The sequence below is a fragment of the Cupressus sempervirens genome, chromosome 2, assembly GCF_028749045.1.
Source record: "Cupressus sempervirens isolate cs-2001-9-10 chromosome 2, ASM2874904v1, whole genome shotgun sequence".
Classification (NCBI taxonomy): domain Eukaryota; kingdom Viridiplantae; phylum Streptophyta; class Pinopsida; order Cupressales; family Cupressaceae; genus Cupressus; species Cupressus sempervirens.
Window position 1 is genome coordinate 746,621,919 of NC_143119.1, and position 23,235 is coordinate 746,645,153.

General features: G+C 32.9%; 1 protein-coding gene and 1 pseudogene across 3 annotated transcripts; one reads left to right on the forward strand and one right to left on the reverse strand.

The window, feature by feature from the left end:
* Positions 1-2,544: 2,544 nt before the first annotated feature.
* LOC149575568 (jasmonate-induced oxygenase 4-like) lies at positions 2,545-4,581 on the reverse strand. 2 transcript variants are annotated; one of them, XM_089815314.1, is made up of 4 exons: positions 3,992-4,581; positions 3,559-3,889; positions 3,152-3,211; positions 2,545-2,854 (listed from the first exon to the last, which is right to left on the reverse strand). In XM_089815314.1, the coding sequence occupies exons 1-4, from the start codon at positions 4,447-4,449 to the stop codon at positions 2,609-2,611; spliced, it is 1,095 nt and encodes a 364-aa protein (XP_089671440.1). In that variant the 5' UTR covers positions 4,450-4,581; the 3' UTR covers positions 2,545-2,608. The 2 variants fall into 2 exon arrangements, with proteins under 2 accessions (XP_089671440.1, XP_089671441.1); XM_089815315.1 differs by lacking the exon at positions 3,152-3,211 and having other exon boundaries at positions 3,992-4,574.
* A 1,151-nt stretch (positions 4,582-5,732) lies between these two features.
* On the forward strand, positions 5,733-7,371 carry LOC149575569 (leucoanthocyanidin dioxygenase-like; annotated as a pseudogene). The gene is made up of 3 exons (XR_016360180.1): positions 5,733-6,260; positions 6,383-6,713; positions 6,890-7,371. The product of XR_016360180.1 is annotated as a leucoanthocyanidin dioxygenase-like (transcript).
* Positions 7,372-23,235: the final 15,864 nt, after the last annotated feature.

Genomic DNA, 23,235 nt, shown 5'->3' on the forward strand with positions numbered 1-23,235 from the left:
ACATGATCCATCATCAAGATGCTAGAGAGAAAAGAACATAAGATGGTAGAATACAGATCCATCAAACCATAAAGGAAGGGGGGATGGGTGGAGAAAGGGGTAGGGGAGGAGAGAGAAAGTATAACACAAAGTTGACAAGACCCAACCCCAAACATAAATAAAAATAATAGACCATGGGGGACAACAAAGCAAAAGGAGAAAATTCAAATAGGTTAAATAATAAACTAAGTGAGCTTGAGTGTCTATAAATATACACCTATATCTGTAAACATAAGTTAAAAGAAAGAAAAAATATGAAGATAAAAAATAAAGATGAGTAAGTAATTAATTTTTAGCAGCAATTTACATAGTTGGTGGCATAATGATTATGAGAATTGGATGCCCAATTTATTTTTAATCATCCTTTTGAATAAAATTAGTAGGAATGTTTTTTAGAGATAAAATTGGAGAAAATAAAAAGGGAGTATTCCCACATTATTTTATTGCTTAATTCAATTCAATTAGAATTTATCATTTTCCTATGATTGAATGATTTCAAGGGAACACGCTAATTGTTTAAATTTAAGTAGAAAATGTAGTTAAGCTCATGTAGTTGTATGGAGACATGGAGTAGGGAGGGTAAAAGAGGTAGGTGGGTATTAGTCAATTGAATGACATAGCATTCAGTGTAAATTTTTTTGAGTTATATTGTGTGAGCTCTAAGTAGTCATAGGATTGTAATTTTTTTTATGTCATGTTTTATTTAAGGGATATAAATTATGTTCATTATCATTTTTGTTCTATAAAAAGATTAGGTATTAAAACTATTAAGTCTGTGTATGTGTATATAAGTAAAGTGTAAAATTTAGATAAGAATAAGAAGATGAGAAAATAAATCATAAATCTTATTGTTCTAGAAGTATAAAACATATGAGAACACTTTCTAAATTATTGGAATGTTGGTCAAGAACCCCTAGTGTGAGAAAGAATGTGTGGAAATCGCAGGCTAGGACTTAAGTGGATTTTTGCCTTGTTTGCATATTCTATGGAATGACATGTGAATGATCACATTTTTTTTTCTTATTTCAAGAGGGATTTACCTTATTTGGTGAAAGTAGCTATAATTCCATTTCAGCTAGATGGTCCATCTTCATCATATCTCAAATTATGTACTCTAAAAGTAAAAGACAATTTCTACCTAGATTATTCAACCTCTTCACAAATAGACAAATGGAAATCTGTTGAGTTCTTAAAAATTACTTCAAATTTTAAAAAAAACATACAACCAAGAAATGGAAAGAAATAACAATCATTTTCTCCAATTTAGGAGATGAACTCAATTAAGCAAAGTCAAAATTAGGAAATTATACAATTAAGAAAGAGTCATGAGTATTATAGACATTTCTAAGATGATTATAAGTTCAATCTCTTTTTTTAAATTTTTATACATGATATATATATATATATATATATAACTACAGAAGTGAGAAAAAATTGTTTGGAAAATTTATTATAATTTCAATATTTTTTGAAGGATTTCAAATACTTTGTTGTGCATAATAATTCATAAGGATCATGGTTTGAACCATCATTCTCTACATTTCTTAATTGATATTTTATATATAGAGTGTGAGCTTGAGTTTAAGAATAGAAGAAAGGTTGATCAAGCGTTGTATGTCCTCTACCTCCTCAAAAAGATAGAGGATAGTCATGTGTTATATTACTTTTTTTTATGACTAATATGTTAAAAATCTAAATTATTTTATTAATTGGCATGTCTATAGGGAAACCCATCAAGTACAATATTAATTTTTTTAATATTAGATTAGCTTAAACTAAATTTAAGGAAAGTTTATATTCCTTTGCAAATATTACGTTTTAAATAATATTATAGCACAAATATCTTAATGTGTGACTAATAAAAATAAAGCTTCATATAAGCAATAATGTTTGATATCACATTTATTTTTAAACAAATTATTATTAATAATTAAAATTTAATTTATTTGAATAATTACAAAATTTTGAATTGAAATATTATAATCATTTAATTATTTGATATAAGAACATAAACTTTAAATAAAAACATTTTTAATTAATAACTAAAATCAATAATATTAGACAAGAGCCTACAACACAATGGTAAGATTTTGACTTCTACCTCTTAAAAAAATAAAAAAATAAATTTTAAAAAAATATAAATAAATTTAATTAACATACAATCCTTTATAGGTATATAACTTATCCTTCAAATAATAATATCTACATGATACCAACTCGGAACAAATGACCTTTCCATATTTTTTAATTAATGGTATCTACTTACTTCATATGAGGATGCCAACTTGAACAAGGAACTCAGTCTTGTACGTGAATGTATCCACTTCACAAAAGTTGAAATTCACTTTATAAATTGGCATCCACTATCTCTATAAATTGACATCCACTTTGAAACATGAAAGGAAATACTATTTCAAAAGTTTAAATTGCTTTTAAAATAAACTTGCCGATAAGAATGGCTGACAATGAGCTAGCAAAACAAACCAATCAAACCAGGCATCACCATTTAAGAAAGTAATATATATATATATTTTTAAAGAAATAATGGTAGAGCACATTTATGCAGAAGTCAAGATTGTTGCAGTTGATGAACATGCCCTTTTCCATCAAGACCTTTGATGAAGAACTTTTGTAGATACTCTTTCCATGACGAACTCTGATATAAAGCAGGATGATCTTTGTCAATCAAGGCTGGAAGGGGCGAAAGAATGATTTCATCATGTGGATTACAAAACATGGCCCATGAAATCCTTGCTCTCTCTTTGCTCACTACACTCCTGTGCTCCACGCTCTTGTATATTCCATTGCTCACTACCTGCAACAAAACACATTCTAAATGTAGAATTATGAAAAACTACTGGTTTTTGCTTTTAAATGGTAGAATTCAATAATTTGATTGATTTAATATTGAAAGTTATTAGATTTCTACTATCTATTTGTATCATATGTTGCTTTTTGCTTTTTTGGCAAAGGTGGGTGGAGCTGCTAGATAATATTTATTAATATAAAAGCTAGTTCCAGAATTCCATGAGTAAAAAACTAGCAAGAAAATCCTATATCATCAATCTGATACAACAAAAGCAAATGTGTTCAAATGTAAGATCAGTCATACAAGTATTTCCCAGAACAGCCATAAGCTCCCAATTGGGAAAACATCCATCAAATCTTCCCGCTGCAAACATTCAGCCAACCAGCAACACAACAAACTCCGCATATAAACAATTTTTATCATAATTATTTTTCAAATCACACTCTATAATCTATCATCAAAATACAAGGAAAAAAGAAAAAAATTATCTTTTTGAACTTTTGCAACTGCTATCTTAATAATAGATCACAAAGTGTGATCTTAATGTTATTAAAAATTTTCACACAATAGATATCATAAACATTAATAACTATTCTTATGAATTGTAGAAAACTGATACTAATATAAGAACTAATTCTCAGCAAAATATAAGAACTAATTCTCAACTTCAATATAAAAGAAAAAGAAAACTCAAATGCCAATCTGGGTACCTCAAGTGCATCAGCAACGTTAACAATGATGGCGCCTGGCTCACTTTGAACATCAATCCAATTCCCATCCTTTCTAATTTGCAGTCCAGGGGTTTCATCATGCAGAAGAAATGTAACAACATTGGGATCAGAGTGAGGAGATAGTCCAAGTACCAAATCTGGCTGAGGACATGGTGGATAATAGTTAATCCTGATATGCATTTCTTTTCCATCTCCACCCACTGCCTTGTTCAATGTATTTTCATTTTCCAATCCCAATCCTCTGCTCAGAGCCTCCATCAAAACTTCCCACAATCTGTATACCTCTCCACCATATTCATCCATAACCTCCCTGCAAATAACAAGAACTACACACCCATTAGAAATATTTCTTAACACATAAGATATAACACCCACAAATAAAATTATGATTGAAGAGAATAAAACAGCGTACATGAAATTAGAAGGCTGTTTGGGCCATTTGGACATATTTCTTCTATCAGGAGGCCAAGCAACGTTGTAATAATAATCCCCCCAGTCTAGTTTTGCATCCGAGGAGTATCCTACTTTGCTTCCATATCCAATATGGCTCCCAGCTTCTTCGTTTCTATATGTTTCCTTTTCTTCAATGGGGAGATTGAAAAATGCTTTGCCCAAGGCTTGTACTTGAGAGATGAGAGAGTGTGGGATTCCATGATTGATGATCTGAAAGAATCCCCAGTCTTTTGCAGCTGTTGAGATTACTGCAATGGTTTCTTGCTGTAGATGTGGGATGCTCAAGCCATGCCAATCAATGATTGGAATATGGGTATTTTGTGCTTTGGCAGGCTCAAGATGAGATCTCACATATTGGAGGGGAACTGTTTCAATCCCACTCTCTGATAATGTTTGAACTCTTGGTAAACTACCCATTCATGCTCCTAAAATGAGATAACACAAATGTTTTGGGCTGCTCATGAATTGTCTTCTCAGGATCTTGTATTCTTTCATTGTGACCCACAATCACAACTTAGGCCTTTCCAAATTTGGGTTTAGTTATTTTTGCCGCATTCAGCTACAGTTCAACCTTATGTTTCCAACTACAGTTCAACTTTATGTTTCCAAGGAGGTGTGTCATTATCAATTTTAGAGAAAACATGAATATTCATATAAGTAATAGACAACCTAGTATTTTTGTATCGAGGAGTGAAACCTAAAACATGTTTTTTAGTGCTATTTTATCTGGTTTCGTGGTCTTTCTATTTTATATTATTTCTCTATTGAATAACATAATTTATTTTCAGTTTTGGGTGGTGGAAATCTGAAAATGTCTCCTGTTGATATAAAGTTTTTGGCATCTTTGAAAGATCAAGCTTGAGATAATAAAAAAATTCAGGTTGAATGAATTTTTTTTACAAGAAAACAATTTGATACCTTTCGAATTTTTTTTCACTATTGTTACTTGATTAGCTACCCAATACAAAAGCAGTGTACTAAATTCAACCCCAACCTCATTATTTATTTTGATGTTGGAGTCTTGCACAGGTTACAAGTCTTGATATATGATAAGCTCAATAAGAATAATTCAACTATACCAATAAACTAAGAGATCATTGAGAACCCACCATCAAGAGTCAGTGAGATACAGCTGTTATAAGTTGTTCCCACTTACTTTCTTGATTAGCAGACATCTTGTCATTTTCTGATAGCTCAAAACATTGGAGGAAGCTCTCGAACTGTTTTTTTAGGCAGTCACATTTGTCTTGTTGTCTGCCTCTTCTTGAGATCTTTTCAAGGTTTAATTGTATTCTAAGATCTGAAATTGAAATGCATGAGGGAATGTTAGTGCATGACTGGGCTGATTGGCCTTCATGGGGGAGACTGTTGGAATATGAAGTCCAACAGTCATATGACTTTTAATTTTCCTTCTTTACACTTTGTATTGGTAGAGCTTTATATAATGTTTGTGTGTAGTCTATGTAATGTATTAGTTGATTAATACAAATAATTTCTTGCTGAAATGTGAACGTAAACAAGTTTTGCCGAACGCGTTCTTGTAGATTTGTGTTCGTTGTACATATTTGGCTCCATTTCTTTGCTCATGAAATATTTACACAAATTCAAACATCATATTTTTCAACGAGTACTAAAGTTATGTATACTATACACTATTGGAATAAAGAAAGATATACATTATTCCAATGAAGAAATAGAATGGCACTCCCAAGTCAAATGCTTAAAGCCTCTATCTACACGCCTCAATGTGGAAGCAGTCCTTGGATAATGGAGAGGCAAGATAGTTTACCAAGAGTTCAGACGCTAGCAGAGAGTGGAATCCAAGCTGTTCCTCTCCAATATCTAAGATCTGATCTCGAGGCATCCAAGCCATGCAACACACACATTCCTATCATTGACTTGCAAGGAGCCCAATAACATCTTCAACATGAAACCATTGCAGCAATCTCAACAGCTGCACAAAACTGGGGTTTCTTTCAGATCATCAATCATGGAATCCCACTCTCTCTCATATCTCGCATTAAATCCATGGACAAGACCTTCTTTGATCTTCCTCTGCAAGAAAAGGAAGCATACAAAACAGAACAATCTGGAAAACCTGGATATGGAAATAAACTAGGGTATTCCCCGGATGCCAAATTAGACTGGGCAGATTTTTATTGGAACATTGCTTGGCCGGCTGAAAGAAGGGATATGTCCAAATGTCCCCAAAAGCCTTCTGATTTCACGTTCTTCTCTTCAAATCATTATTTTCTTTTGTGGGTGTTAGCTTATGTGTAAGAAATTCATATGGGTATATAGTTCTTAAAAATAAGAAGCATACAATTTGATAGTTTTGATATGTTTGCAGAGAGGTTATGGATGAATACTCAAGAGAGATATACAAATTGTGGGAAGTTTTGCTGCAGGTGTTGAGCAGAGGGTTGGGATTGGAAGATGAAAATCTAATAAACAAAGCAGTGGGTGGAGAGGGAAAAGAAATGCATATTAGGATTAACTAGTATCCACCATGTCCTCAGCCAGAAATTGTACTTGGACTTTCTCCTCACTCTGATCCCAATGTACTTGCATTTCTTCTCCATGATGAAACCCGTGACCTGCAAATTAGAAAGGATGGGAATTGGGTTGATGTTCAAAGTGCCCCTGGCGCCCTCATTGTTAACATTGCTGATGCATTGGACGTACCAAAATTTGCATTTGATTTTCCCCTTCTTTCTTATATTGTAGTTGAGGATTACTTCCAAGATTTTGTTTTAAAAACAAGTATTGAATGGAAAAATGTTAGTTATCAGATTCCCCCCATTAAGAACAAAATTGCATCTTTTTTTTTCCATTTAGATTGTTTGTTTTGTTGCAGATAGTAAGCAATGGGAGATACAAGAGTGTGGAGCACAGGAGTGTAGTGAACAAGGAGAAAGCGAAAATTTTATGGGCCATGTTCTGTCATCCACATGATGAAGCTGTTATTTCTCCTCTTCCAGCATTGATTGATAAAGAGCATCCTGCTTTGTATCAGGGTTCCTCATGGAAAGAGTACCTGCAAAAGTTCTTCATCAAAGGTCTTGATGGAAAGGGGCATGTTCATCAACTGCAACAGTCTTGATTGCTCTAAGAGAAAGGTTTTTCTTAAAAAATTATGTCTGATTTTTATTATTCATTCCTTGTTTTGTTTGCGAACTCATCCAGTCATCCGATCTTATCAGAAAGTTTATCTTCAAAGCATTTAAAATTATTTGAATATAATTTCCTTCTATGAGTTGAAAGATTTAAATTTGTTTAAAGAAAGTTGGCATCAATTTATAAAGGAAGTGGATACACTGCTTATTTTCTACCCTCTTATATTTTTTTCAATGCTTGATTTCAATTGTTAAACTATAACCACTCCATTAAAATAGGGAAAACTTTCATTTCTATTTTTTTAATGATTGAAAAGTTGGACTGGAACACTATTGTTTAAATTTATGTAGAAAATATGAAGGGACATAAGGCAAGTAGGCTAGAAATGGTGGGCATCAGTCAATTCATTTAAGGCAAGTAGACTAGAAATGGTGGGTATAAGTCAATTCAAATGATAGGCATAGTATTCGTTATAGGCAAAGGCTATACAGGCACGAATTCCGTCACTCATACGAAGGCAACACTTCATCGTTTTTTCATTGAACTTCTAAATGATAGTGCATAAAATACCAAATTCATGGCTGCATAACCATTACCTTCATTATAAATATTTTTGGGGTATTGTGTGAGCTTTGAACAATCATAGGATTGGACTTTTTTACGTCATAATTTTTTCTTAAAGATTTTGAATTCTATTTATTATCATTTTTGTTAAAGATTTTTTTTCAAATTGTTAAAAGATATAAAGAAGCATATGTAAAATTAAATAAACTTTTCATAAAAAGATTTAATATAAAACTTAATCAGTATGTGCATGCTTATACTTGAAATGCAAAATTTATATCTTGTATAGAAAGATAAAAGAATAAGAAAATGAGAAAAGAAATAACATAAATTTGATTATTTCAAAAGCATAAACCATATGAGAATACTCTAATTTATTGATATAGGGATGAAAATTTTGAAGTGATGGTTAAGAATCTCTAGTGTGAGAAAGAATGTGCACGAATTGTAGCAATGCACTCAATCTGTAGGTTTTGTCTTGGTTGTAGATTCTAGGAAATGACATGTGAGTGATCACACCTTGTACTCTGATAGCCAAGAGGGATTTCCATTATTTGATGAAAATAGCTTTAATTTAGCTCAACTAGGGCTCATCTTCATCTCGGTCTCTTAATTTATTTGCTATAAAAGTAGAAAGCTATTGTTTCTAGAATTCTCAAACTCTTCACAAATGGTCAAATGGAAATCTATTGAGTTCAAAATCTATTGAGTTCTTAACAGGGTTTTCAAATCTAAAGAAAGCATACAACATAAATGTAAAGGAAAACAATCATTTTCTCCAATATGGAAGATTGAACTCACTTGAGAAAAGTCAATTTTAGGAAATTATATGATAAAGAAGGGGTCATAATAGCATTATAGATTACTCTAAGATGATTATATGTGTAATCTTTCTGTTCTTTTCTTATTTGGAATTTCTTACTATTTCAAGAATTTTTGAAGGATTTTAAATACTTTGTTGTACATAGGAATTCATAAAAGTTGCTGCAGTGGCAGAGCAGAAAAATGCTACCAGAGGCAATATCGTTGAAATGCAATAAGAAACTAGTGTTATGTTTTATGTTTGTTTTAATTTTTAATGTTTTCAATAATGTCTACGCCAGTATCGAATTCTTCGTTACTGGGGTGACAATTTTTTTAAGAGTCCAAAAGACGTTGGTGGCAGTTTTTTTGGTGAATGTCCAGAAGATGTTTTTTTTCTCTTCTTGGACAAAAGACGTTTTTTTTTTAAACTCTTTCTGGATGGGAAGAAATGGTTTCATTTATTTCCTCCGGTTGAAAAGAGGGAAAGTCGGGTTTTTAGAGAGAGGCTTGTCTTGCGGATAGAAGAGCAAAAAGGATTGGAGAAAAAAAAAAGGGAAAGTTTCTATGTTTGTTGATTCCCGGTTTTCTCTGGAGTATGAATTCATTATTGGTTTTTTCCTAGCTTGGTGAGCATTTTAGCTTTTCCTTTCCAAGGATCGATCCATGTAACAAGAAAATGAATCTCAGTTTTGGATAAGCCGAGAGACAGGTTTATTTCTTTTCATCAGACCGGCTAAATGTTGATATGATTTTATATTGATATGGTATTCTTTATTGTAAGGATTGAATGTATGAACCAGTTGAATTTTGATTTTTCTTACCCGTTTTCTGTCTTTAGTAGCCGCACGGGTTTGCATGTTAGAATGGAGTATTTGGTGATTTGTTCATCAGAATTGGATAGTTAGGTTTTGATCCATGTTTTTTTATAGTAGAAAAAAAAGGATATAACTACAGTATCAGGAGGTCCATGAAGTTTATGTCGCAGATTTTCACTAAAAGTACATATACATAAAGAGATGCAATTTTTAAAGGATTGAGCTTGGTTTCTAGTCTGATCCTGGTAGTGCATGCGTCCCTTGAAGCAACCCAGTTGAGTGAGTTATTCCTCCTGAGTTTTTCGAGGTGTGGCTCTGCATCATTTTTGGTATCAGAGCTTGAGAGTTGTAGGTTGTGAAATTATATGTTGAACGCCCCTGATCAAGATTCTTCAATAGGGTCAAACAAGATGGTGACCAATGCAGAGTTAGCGAAGAAGGTTGAGGAGCAAGAAGAACTTTACCAGAAAGAGAATAGTGAACTGAAGGGGATATTGGTAGAATTAGACAGTAAGTTGGAACACATGAAGACTGTGGTTGAGAAGAAAGAAATGAAAGAAGAAGTAGAAGAGGAGGAAGAAGTACCCAAGGATGAGGAAGATGAAATATTTGAGAATGAGAAGCCATTTTTTAAAGCTTTAAAGGCTTTGGGAGGAAAACCCATTGAGTTACCTATGTTTACAGGAAAGATGGACGCTGAATTAGTATTGGAATGGATTGAAGCCTTAGATAATCATTTTGAATGTGAGAAAGTTTCAGAATCACAGCAAGTTAAATTGGCTAAGTCCAGAATGAAAGGAGTAGCCCTTACATGGTAGAATTTTGTACAGGAAGAAAGGGTAAAGGAGGATAAAAGGAAAATTTGTTCGTGGAAGAAGATGGTCTCAATGATAAGAGAGACGTATCTTCCTGAAGACTATGAAGTACAGTTACATCAGAAAAGGCAAAATATCAGACAAAGGGATATGGATGTTTGCACTTATACAAAAGAATTTCAGAAGTTGAGTCTGAGATCAAAATTTGCAGAACCTGAGAGTATCAAGGTAGCAAGATACCTAAATGGTTTAATGATGAACATACAAAAGGAGTTGCAATTACTGAGTCCTAATACCATAACTAAGTGCTATCAGCTAGCTTTGAAGGTGGAAGAGAAAATAAAAAGAAGACAAGAAAATAACAACAGAGGCAGAGGAAGGCAGCCATTTAGAGGAAGAAGTACATTTAGAGGAAGAAGTTCAAATTTTCAACCACAAACAGAGGTGCATAATGAAGTTAACAAATTTGATAGTTTCAGAGAAAGTTTCAGGGGTAGGAGGCCAAATTTTAGAGGAAGATCACCAGGGAGAACAAATGGACCAATAAGATACTACAATTGTAATCAAGAAGGTCATATGGCACACAAATGTCCAGCAAAAGCAAGCTCTAGTACTCATGGTGAAAAGAGAATACACTTGACACAAGAAACTGATTTACAAGAAGATTCCGAAAGTTATGGTTATCCAAAAAAGGGGGAAGCACTTATGATGAGAAGAACACTATTGAAGATGACTATCAAAGAAGAACCACCACAAAGGAAGTCCATTTTCAGAACTACCTGTAAATCTGGAGGAAAAGTTTGCAAGGTATTGGTAGACTCTGGTTCTACAGAAAATTTCGTAGCTCTTGAAATGGTGGAAAAGTTAAAGTTACCAAGAATACCACACTCGTATCCTTACAAAGTATCTTGGCTAAATAAAGGGCAGCATACTATAGTGGAAGAGCAAGCTTGGGTGGAATTTCAGATTGGAACCTATAAAGATAGATTATTGTTTGATGTTGTTAATATGGATGCATGCCATTTACTTTTTGGCAGACCATGGCAATATGATCTCAAGGCACATCACGTTGGAGTGAAGAATACGTATACCATTACAAAGAATGGAAAGGTCATTGAATTGATACCTTTAGTTGAGCCAAGTCAAGAAGAATCAAAAGCTGCAGAAGCCAAAGTTATGGTGATTGGTAAGAAAGAATTTTTGAAAGAGGTGAAAGGAAAGAAGTGCCCACTCTTTGCACTAGTTCCTGTACTCAAAGATGAATTACAGAATGATGCTGAAAATCAGACTGAGGAAGAAAATTCAGAGATGGAGTCTTCAAACTTGAAGGTGGAAGTGACAGAAAAGAAGAAGGAAAAGGTGCCTGAAGAAGTGGAGCCAATTCTAGAAAAGTACAAAGAAATTATAGCAGATGGAATACCAAGAAGTCTCCCACCTATGCGAGAAATCAGTCATTGTATTGATCTCATACCAGGCTCAACATTACCCAACAAAGCCGCATATAAGCTAACCCCACAACAAAATGAAGAAATGGCGAGACAAATTGGAGATTTGCTCGAGACTGGTTTGATTGATAAAAGTTTAAGCCCATGCGCAGTACCTATAGTCCTAGCACCGAAGAAAGAAGGAACATGGAAATTATGCACTGATTCAAGAGCACTGAACAAGATCACTATAAGGTACAGATTTCCAATGCCTAGAATAGAAGATTTACTGGATTGTTTAGGGAAAGCAAGATATTTTTCAAAGATTGATTTAAAAAGTGGGTATCATCAGATAAGAATTAGGCCAGGAGATGAATGGAAAACAACATTTAAGACAAATGAGGGATTATATGAATGAAAGGTAATACCATTTGGATTGTCTAACGCTCCTAGTACGTTTATGAGGCTTATGAATGAAGTTTTGAAGGATTTTATAGGAAAGTTTGTGATAGTGTATCTAGATGACATTTTGGTTTTTAGCGAAACAAAAGAGGAGCATCTGAAACACATAGATTTGGTGTTGAGAAGATTACAAGAGGAAAAGTTAATGATCAATATGGAGAAATGTAGTTTTATGCGAGAGGAACTAACATACCTTGGCTTTGTGATCTCAAAAGGAACGCTCAAGATGGATCAAGATAAGGTAAGTGCAATTCTTTCATGGCCAACTCCTAGAACTATTGCAGCAGTTAGAAGTTTTCATGGTTTAGCCACTTTTTACAGAAAGTTTATCAGAAATTTTAGTTTAATTTGTGCACCTATCTTGAACACCATAAAAGGAGGGAAAAAGTGTAAATTTGATTGGACAGAAGAAGAAAATAAAGCCTTTGAACTTCTTAAGCAAAAAGTAGCCCAACAACTAGTCCTTGCATTTCCTGATTTCAATAAAGTCTTTCAGATAGAATGTGATGCAAGCAACATAGCCATAGGAGGTGTTCTTAGTCAAGAAGATAGACCTATAGCCATTTTCAGTGAGAAACTCAATGAAGCCAAACAGAGATATTCATCATATGATTTGGAAATGTACGCCCTTGTTCAATCACTGAAGAAATGCTGACACTATTTGCTACCCAAAGAATTCATTGTCTACACAGATAACCAGGCACTTAGTTTCATAAACAGTCAAGAGAAGTTGAATAATAGGCATATGAAATGGGTAGAGAAATTGCAAGCATTCACATTTTCTATTAAGCACAAGAAGGGCGTCACCAACAAGGTTGCTAATGCGTTAAGCAGGAGAACTCTAACTACATCCCAAATTCAGTTGGAAACTACAAGCATTTCAAATCTGAAAGGTATGTATGTTGATGATGCTAATTTCAAAGACATTTATCAGGCATGTATTAATCTGGATGAGAGGTACAATAGTGAATATTCTAATTTTCTGGTTCAAGAAGGATTATTGTTCAAGGGAGGACAACTTTGCATCCCAAAGTGTTCAATGAGAGATAATATCATACAGGAGAAACATAGTGGAGCATTATCTAGTCATTTTGGACTGATAAGACCTTAGAGCTAGTTTGTAGAAACTATTTTTGGCCAAAGTTACAAAAGGATGTGAGGAAATTTGTGGAAGAATGCACCATTTGTCGGAAAGGTAAAGGTAAAAGTACCAATGCAGGATTGTATCAACCCTTACCTATTCCTTCAAGACCATGGGAAAGTATTATTATGGATTTTGTTATGGGATTACCAAGAACTCAGAAGGGTTATGATAGCATTTTTGTTGTTGTGGATAGATTCAGTAAAATGGCACATTTCTTACCATGTAAATCCACCAAAGATGCATCATACATTGCAGATTTATTCTTCAAGGAGATAGTGCGAATTCATGGATTACCACTGAATATTGTTTCAGACAGAGATGGCAGATTTGTGGGTCATTTTTGGAGGACTCTTTGGAAGAAACTTGGTACAAACTTATCTTTTTCATCTGCATATCACCCACAGACCGATGGTCAAACAGAAGTTGTCAATAGATCTTTGGGAAATCTAGTAAGATGCCTTACAAAACAAAACAACATAGAGAAAAGTGGAATTTCGTACTTGCTCAAGCTGAATTCTCATATAATGATACAGTGAATAGAAGTATAGGGAAATCTCCATTTCAGAATGTGTACGGTACACATCCAAGAGGAATTCTCGAGCTGAGGGAACTTCCAAATACTTTTCCAAGTAGTTCACATGTTGAAGAATTTGCTGAAGCTATTAAAGAGGTCCAAGATCAAGTCAAGTTGCAGTTATAGAATTCAAATCAGAAGTACAAAGAAGTTGCTGATCAGAAAAGAAGAGAAGTACAATTCAAAGTTGGTGATTTAGTATGGTCATATCTGAAGAAAGAAAGGTTACCTCAAACAAAGAATACAAAGTTACTACCCAAGAAGGTTGGTCCTTGTCAAATTTTGGAAAAATATGGACATAATGCATACAAAATTCAGTTACCTACAGACTTTGGTATTTCACCCATATTCAATGTTTGTGATCTCACACAATACAAAGGTTCTGAAACACAAGTCGTACATGAAGATTCAGTAACACAAGATCTGCAACCACTACCTAAACCAGCACCACTTCAACTGGAAAAAATCCTAGATACAAAAGTAAAGAAGACTCGCAGAAGACAATACACTCAGTACTTAGTCAAATGGAAGAATAGACTGGTGACAGAAGCTATCTGGATGGATGAGAAACAAATCAACAAATATGGTTCATCAGTTCAAGATCTCATCTCAAGTGGACTTGAGATTCTTTCTACAGGGGAGTATGCTGCAGTGGCAGAGCAAAAAAATGCTACCAGAGGCAATATCGTTGAAATGCAATAAGAAACTAGTGTTATGTTTTATGTTTTTTTTAATTTTTAATGTTTTCAATAATTTCTACGCCAGTATCGAATTCTTCATTACTGGGGTGACAGTTTTTTTGAGAGTCCAAAAGACGTCGATGGCAGTTTTTTTGGTGAATGTCCAGAAGATGTTTTTTTTTCTCTTCTTGGACAAAAGATGTTTTTTTTTTAAAACTCTTTCTAGATGGGAAGAAATGGTTTCATTTATTTCCTCTGGTTGAAAAGAGGGAAAGTCGGGTTTTTAGAGAGAGGCTTGTCTTGCGGATAGAAGAGTAGAAAGGATTGGAGAAAAAAAAAAGGGAAAGTTTCTATGTTTGTTGATTCCCATTTTTTTCTGGAATATGAATTCATTATTGGTTTTTTCCTAGCTTGGTGAGCATTTCGGCTTTTCCTTTCCAAGGATCGATCCATGTAACAAGAAAATGAATCTCAGTTTTGGACGAGCCGAGAGATAGGTTTATTTCTTTTCATCAGACCAACTGAATGTTGATACGATTTTATATTGATATGGTATTCTTTATTGTAAGGATTGAATGTATGAACCGGTTGAATTTTGATTTTTCTTACCCATTTTTTGTCTTTAGTAGCCATATGGGTTTGCATTTTAGAATGGAGTATTAGGTGATTTGTTCATCAGAATTGGATAGTTAGGTTTTGATCCATGTTTTTTTATAGTAGAAAAAAAAGGATATAACTATGGTATCAGGAGGTCCATGAAGTTTATGTCGCAGATTTTCACTAAAAGTACATATACGTAAAGAGATGCAATTTTTAAAGCATTGAGCTTGGTTTCTAGTCTGATCCTGGTGATGCATGCGTCCCTTGAAGCAACCCAGTTGAGTGAGTTATTCCTCCTGAGTTTTTCAAGGTGTGGCTCTGCATCAAAAGTGAAGGTTTGAAACATCATTCTCTTCACTTCGAAATTAAGATTCTATATATGGAATGTGAACTTATGTTTAAGAATAGATAAAGGATAATCATGTCTTTTTTTTTTGGTGAAACATTATATTTATATTAATAAATTAACTGGTTCAAAAAAGCTCCAAAGAAAAGAACTAGAAGAGAAAAGCTTTGGTCATTACATGATACAAAAAATGAACTCAGAAGAAGAAAACTACATCAAGAGAGAGCGTCTATCAACACTAATGAGTCTTTTCCTAGAGATTCTCAGATCAAGAATATAATAATTACAAAGAGCCCAAAACTCATATGAATACAATTCATTGATTGGTGCCAGAGACAAGACCTAGAGCCCAACGAAAAAATGTCACAAAGATTACCATCACTAATCTACATCTAAAACTTCAATTAAGACCATGATATTAGAAAGTCATCTAATGCAAGTGTAATCCAAGACCCTGACCTACATATAATATCTCAAAAGAACAATGAGATCTATAAAAGAAAAAAACATGTGAAATCATAGAGAAGTCATGATTTACTATCAAATAAAAGGGTATGTGTAGGATCATGGTGTGCCAAAAAGTGGCAATCTGAAAAATTTGTAATTCTAAAATATCTCAAACATTTTAAAATCTATTCCAACATTTTTTCCACCCACCTTGATACTAAATGAAAACAATTAATATCTTTATAAGGTCTACTATATTTTTCGATACTAAACCTATACGGTCAACTTTAAAAACATCCTAAAAATGTGATTTTGGCCTATTTTAATGTGATTTTTAATTCAAACATATAGCTGATGACTTTTTTTTCACCAAAATTTGATGAAATGAAAAGGGTTTCTTAAGAATGTTCTTATCTTTCCATAAATCTAAAGTTTGTCAAATTATGAGTTTAGTAAGTAATTATTACTTATTTTCTAATGAAGTTATGTATAAGGTGCTAACTGACACACTACTTGAAAAACAACTATAACTTTCAAATGGTACAACATTTTTTAAATCCAAATGATGCATCACATTCTATGTTTCTTCCACTATAAAGAAAAAAAATGGAAAATTGAATTTTGCAGAGTTTTGAATGAGATAAGGTGGTCAAACACGAGAGTTTTTTTATTCTAAAAATAATAAAGTCAAAAATTTATTATTTATTATTTATTTAGAATAAAAATATCCAAAAATATGTGTCACATCTAGGCGTGAGTCTACTACTTATATCTAGAATATTATTTAAAAGTATTATCATTTGATTTTGATTAAGGTGGTCAGACATACGTCTACTTCGTATTTTTGTTTTGAAATTTTTGTAATATTGCATTAAAATTTAAAATTTTGACCAATCAATTTTTATTTTTTTTGAGATAAGTCTTAGTAGTTTAGAAACTAGATTCAATTTGCTAGAGATTATTTTCATGCATGATTCTACTACTTATATCTAGAATATTATTAAAAATATTATCATTTGATTTTGATTAAGGTGGTCAGACATATGTCTACTTCGTATTTTTGTTTTAAAATTTTTGTAATATTGCATTAAAATTCAAAATTTTGACCAATCAATGTTTATTTTTTTGAGATAAGTCTTAGTAGTTTAGAAACTAGATTCAATTTGCTAGAGATTATTTTCTCTCAACTTTTTGATATAAAGTTAATAACAAGTAGAAAATCACACGTCAAGTTGACATAACCCTGATTTTCTGATTTTTTATTGCCACTTAAGAGTATAGTTTGGTTGACCATGATCCTACACATACCCAAAATATGAGGAGGACTCAACCATATTCTAAACATATTCTTTTGTCATAATATTAACCAAGTTGGGGAGATCAAGGAGGTTGAGTGGGGAAAGTAAAGAGTTAATATAAACCCCATCAGAACCCAAATTAGCCAGACAATCAGCTAAAAGATTGCCTTCTCTATAAGTATGCATGATGTAACATTCAAAGATTGAATCAAGAAGAGACCATACTTGATGTAATATATACTATATGGACCAGTTATATACATGACATTTAATACACACTAATAATAATGGATGAATGCCCTTCAACATGTAGCTTAGATGGGTCAAAGCACAAATCTGCATCACCCTATTGTGAAGGAAAAGGCTAACAAAAGTATAATTGTTCACCTTCAATAATATAAAACTGGTATTATTATTTAGAATTTGAAAATGAAGTAAACTAATGAAATGTGTAGAAAATGGTCAAGTTTGGGATTATAATTTTCAACAATTATTTGGATTAAGAATTGATATATTTTCATAATTTTTATAGATAATTGTTTAGTTGCTGAAAATTGCAGAAAATTAGGGTCTAATTCCCACCACAAAACTATTACTTATTTTCCTTTGATCTCAGATTATGTTATAGATAGCATATATATCTAGAACATTCAAAAATAAAAATTGTCTTTAGACTTATATTTTCACTTTTATAATCATTCAAAGTTCAACTCACTTGAAATCATTAGTTTTTATCTCCCACCACATTTTTCAAAACAAATCTATTCTACCCAAAATAAAAATTATACATTCTAGAAGAGGACTCTCTCTTCTAGAACATCATATAAGTTTTAAATTTTTAATGATATGATTTACTATTTTTTTTCTTTCTCAAAATTGACATCTTTTCAAGTGTTAAAATGTGTGCTTGTAAGATTTTTTAATTATAATATACTATATCTAATTAAAACACTATAAACTCTATATGAGAATATTTTTGTCTTTGGGCTCTATAAAATGGTGTTTCTAAGTTATTAAAAATATATAATAAAAAATTGTGAGAGTTATTGAAACATCAATGTTTTGAAATAATTATATCTCTTTAGTAATTCAATTAAAACTAGTATTAAACATTAATTTAATAGACATTTCCAATTGGAAAAGTGTGATACCATATATAACTTAGCTAGAATGAATATATCTAGTTCATATCTTTGAACAAAATTGATTTTTAGATAGAAATACTCAAATTTAGTTGTTCTGATTAGTCAACCTAAAAGGTGACATAGCTTTGTACTTTTATCCAAATATAGAAAGTGATTTTACAAGTTCCAAACCAAAAAGAAACCAAGGCCTTATCTTTTTTATTAGTACATTGAGGGAGAGAAGATGATTTTGCTACAATAACATGACCTTAAAAATCTCTAATGACTATGCCATAGCCAGAATTGCCTGGATTTGCTCTAGAGGCCCCATCAAAATTGAGATTGAAATAACCCTCACATCGAGGAATCCACTTGGTTTGTACTTGGATAAGAGGAATATTGGATGGACACAATGGAGTAGGAAGATGGGGAAAAATGAACCCTTCCACTACTAAATAACAAGCTCGATAATTGATCTCTCTAATCTTTCCAAAAATTGAGGTATTGGAGATTATGTCTGTTTAAAAATTCTCTTGTTTCTTTCCCACCAAATTGCCCATACTACAGATGTAGGGATGCACTTCTAAAGACATGAAAATATTGATTTAGAGTATAATATTGGCTATGCTTAAAATAAATCCCATAGAGAATTAGGTAATGGCATATGGAAATTAAGCTTATCAAGGACAAAGTGCCAACAATCTTGGGAAAAAGGGCAGTTTAAGGGGAGGTGATCTGTTGTTTTTACAACTTGCACATAGAGTACATAGGTAAAGGGATAAAAAATATTCAATCTGTGAAGATGATCACTAGTTAAAATTTAGTTATTTAGTGCAAGCCATGCAAAACATCCTGCTTTTGACAGAACTGAGCTATTCTAGTAGAATTTAGAAGCACGATATGTGGTCTGATTATACTAGTTGTGTAAGAGATCTAAGTATCCTAGTTTAATAGAGTATTTACCATCTTTAGCTAGAACCCAAAAGAGGCAATTTGGATGATTAGACATAAAGAAATTCCTTTCAGCTAGTACTTGTTTGAAAGAAGTAGCCTGATTGTGGGATATAGGAAGAGATGAGGGGTCTTGCCAAATGACTAGCCTTGTGAACCTATGAATAGATGAGACATAAGTAGAAAAGAATGTTCCCCAAGCTTGAATCACTATGTTTGAAAAATTATTTAGAGAATCAATAATGGCAAGGGGTGGTTGTGTGTGGAACCCATTCCATGAATCAAACCAAAACTTGACACTATCCCTATTATTCACTTGTCATGATATGAATGAAGTAATCACTTCTCGAGAAGCCATCATGAAATCACAAATGATAGACGCCTTTGCCAGGTCTAGCATAGTAAGAACTCTAGAAGGTTTCAAGTTATCTAAATATTTCTCTTACAAGAGGTGACACAATTTGGAAAAGGACTTTTCATACATTTGCCAAACAAGTTTAGCACTAAAAGCCCTATTCCTATTGGTATGTTGGGAAGTCCAACACCTCCTATTCTATAAGAACTTGACATGGCATGAATAGAAATTAGAGTTATTTTCTTCTAATCATTCATATTATTTGACAAAAGAAAGGAGTAGATTAAAGTTTCAATTTGAGAGATAATACCTTTAAGGGCTTGTATAATGGAGAAGTAATAATTAGGAATGGCAAAAAGAATAGTTTTGATAAGAAAAATTATACTCGAGAGGGATAACCAGTGAACCTTCCAAGCACTAATTCTACTATTGATACAATCAATCATAGATTTCCAATAAGAGGGTTTGTTTAATCCCATAAAAAAGGGAACACCAAGATAAGTAGAAGGTAAATGATCGCACATAAAGCCAAGAAGACATATTATTCTTTGAGAAACAATTGGGATGTATTAAAAACATAAATTTTAGATTTAGTTGCATTGATATATTGAATTAAATTTGCGTATATAGGTCAATGGCTTTTTTCATACTTTGTGCTTCTTGATATGTAGATGATCCAAAAAGTACAATATCATCAGCAAAAAGAGAATGGGTTATGGACAAAGATTTACCTATAATATTGATATGTTTCCACAACCCTTTTTTATTAAAAGAGTTAATAAGTCTACTGAGGGCCTCTGCTATAATGATAAACAAGAATGAAGAAAGAGGGTCACCCTGACAAACTCCTTGAAAAGAGGCAAAGAAACCTGTTGGTGCACTATTTATGAAAATAGAAAAATGTGCACCTGAAATGTAAACTTTAATCCATTTACACCACCTACAAGAAAAACCAAACTAATGAAGGACTAGAAGAAGAAAAGACCAATTCAATTTATTGTAAGCCTTCATCATATCTAATTTGACAACTAAGGCTGAAATATTATGTTCTTTGATGGAAAGAAGGGTCTCATGGGCTATTATAGCTCCCTCAGTTGTTTCTTGACTAGGAACAAAACCCCCTTGTTCTGTTGATATGATTTTTGGAATAATTTTCTTAAGACACAAATAAATAGCCTTTGTGATAATCTTATAGATAGTGTTACATAAAGTAATAGGATAGAAATTAGCAAAAGAATATGAATCATCAACCTTTGGGATGAGAGCAATATTGGTGGTACTAAAGTTCTTCAAAATGGAGACATTATTCCTAGATTCTTCAAGAGCCTCAAGAAATTCAAAACAAATTGCATCCCAACATTTTTTTTAAAATAATGCAGTGAACCCATTAGGGCCTAGTGCCTTATCAGCAAGAATAGAAAATACTATACCATAAATCTCAAAAAGAGTAAAATGGGCCATAAGAATCAAATTATCTTGTTGTGTAATCAAAGAAGGAATTAAATCCAAGATCTCATCCATAAGGTGGTAAGAGGAGGGATCCTGCGGTGGAGGGGAAAGAAGATTAGAGAAGAACCTTACACTCTCAGTTTGAATTCCCTTAACATCAAAAATAAAATTTCCTAAATGGTCATGAATTGTAAAAATTGTGTTATTAGCCTTATTTTGTTTGGTAGATTCATGAAAAAACTTAGTATTCTAGTCCCCTTGTTGAAGCCACAATTCTCTAGACTTTTGTCTCCAATACTCTTCTTCTTGCTTACATAATTCAAACCACTCCTATTGCAAATTCTTCTATCTTGAATGCATATCAACATTTAAACCATGGAGTAAAATATATGTTCATTAACCTTAGCTAGTTTTTCTTATACCACCTTTTTCTCCTCATAAATATTTTTAAAAACATGTTTATTCTAAATCTTGATAAGCCCTTTGTCATTCTACATTTTCTTGTGAAACTAAAAAATTTTGGTTCCTAGCTCTAGTGGAGCATCCTTCCACCATTGTTTTAAGATACCATCAAAGTGGGGATGGTGATACCATACACTTTCAAACTTAAAATATGGTCTAGAAAAACTAGTGAGAGGAGAATCTGATGGAAAAATGGACAACTAAATAGAGAAACGGTCTAATTTTGAATATGGTAGTATATCTAATTGGATAGTATAATTTTCCAATTTCCAACATTTTGAACACAAAAATCTATCCAATCTAACTGCAATAGATGGTGGAACCCAACTCTTCTCTTAGTCCAAGTGAAAGATCCAACTTGTGAGGGAACATAAATAGAACAACATTGTTAACAAAGTCATTAAAGTCCTAGGTAGCTATAGGTGGGGGAATAATACCTCCATACTTATCCCTAGGATGAAGAATGGCACTAAAGTCACCAGCATTAATAAATTTTTCACCTACTGATTGTTGGATAAAACTTGTAAGAGTAAGCCATAAACTTTGTTTATCAAACATAGGGGTACGACCATAAACATTAATAAAATTAAATAAAGGGTAAGTGCACCAAGTTATAGTGCCAAAAAGATGACACCTTTTCTTTTCTAGTTTTCAAAAGTGCGTACACACTATAGCGCATATGTGCTTTGTAAATTTTTTTTTTTATATATAAATGGGTTGCAAACCCATAGCCCATTTCATTTTAACTTCATTTTGCAAGATTTCCTCATCACAGTGTGTATGTGAGTTGAAGGAATTGAATATTCTCACCACTTGCCTCCTCATCACTGAAGTTTGAGATCGAGATCATGCCATATATTTTCTACCCTTGTTTTTGCATTGTTTTATATGTTTTTGTATTGTTTTGTAGGTTTTTTCAATTTTTCTTTAATTATATTTATTTATTTAGATTGCAATTGGTTCCTTATCAGGAAATGTGAATAATGAACCAACAAATCCCCAACAAGATCAAAACCAAAACCCTCCACAAGATCCAAACGAAAACTCTCTACAAGATGAGAATAAAAACCCTTCACAACAAGAACAAGAAATTTTGCCACCTGCACCAATTGGAAGACCTCCTCCTAGCACACAAGACAACATAATAAATGTAATAGAAAGAGGGAAAAATAAATTAGAAGCACTCATTGGTAGGTTGAAAGCTTGAGGATAAAACAATCCAATGAGAGCACAATTGGCATCCTCCCTCGAGTCCATAATGACCCATGTAGCTTCGGTTAGTGGTTAGTTGGATATTTGGCATGTTAACAGGGATGGACAAAAAAGATATTATATGAAAAAATTATCATATCAAGATGTAAAAAAGAAAAAAAAGAAATACCAAAAGGTAGCATTTGTGCATTGTTTAGAAAGCCTAGTGAACAAAATACTATTAGAGAGACAACTAAACAGTTCTCCATCCATTGGTGCATACATGATGGTATTAGAAATAATTTTTGGGATAGATGGTGGATGGTCTTTGATGCCCCTCCCTGCAATAATCACAAGGTCCTAATGCATTTCTTAAGGAAATTATATTGTGAATTTTTCCTTGGGGAGATCTCTAATTATTTTGATATATTAGAATCTCAGGGTAGAGGTGGAGGGTCATCATTTGAGAGGCCAAGGGCATGTTGTGACCCTAATGTAGTTAGGGCACCTGTTGTCAAGCCATAGGGTGAGCATGTGATTATTCCTTCAATTGTGAAGAAACATGTAAAGACCAGCACTCT

Bases quoted from the DNA above. Each gene is read 5' to 3' on its own strand.
- LOC149575568 (XM_089815314.1), bottom strand. From the start codon at position 4,449: ATGGGTAGTTTACCAAGAGTTCAAACATTATCAGAGAGTGGGATTGAA. The intron at 3,890-3,991 runs GTACGCTGTTTT...TGTTATTTGCAG, and splicing joins AAACAGCCTTCTAATTTCAT to GGAGGTTATGGATGAATATG. The intron at 3,212-3,558 runs GTACCCAGATTG...GAATGTTTGCAG, and splicing joins ACGTTGCTGATGCACTTGAG to CGGGAAGATTTGATGGATGT.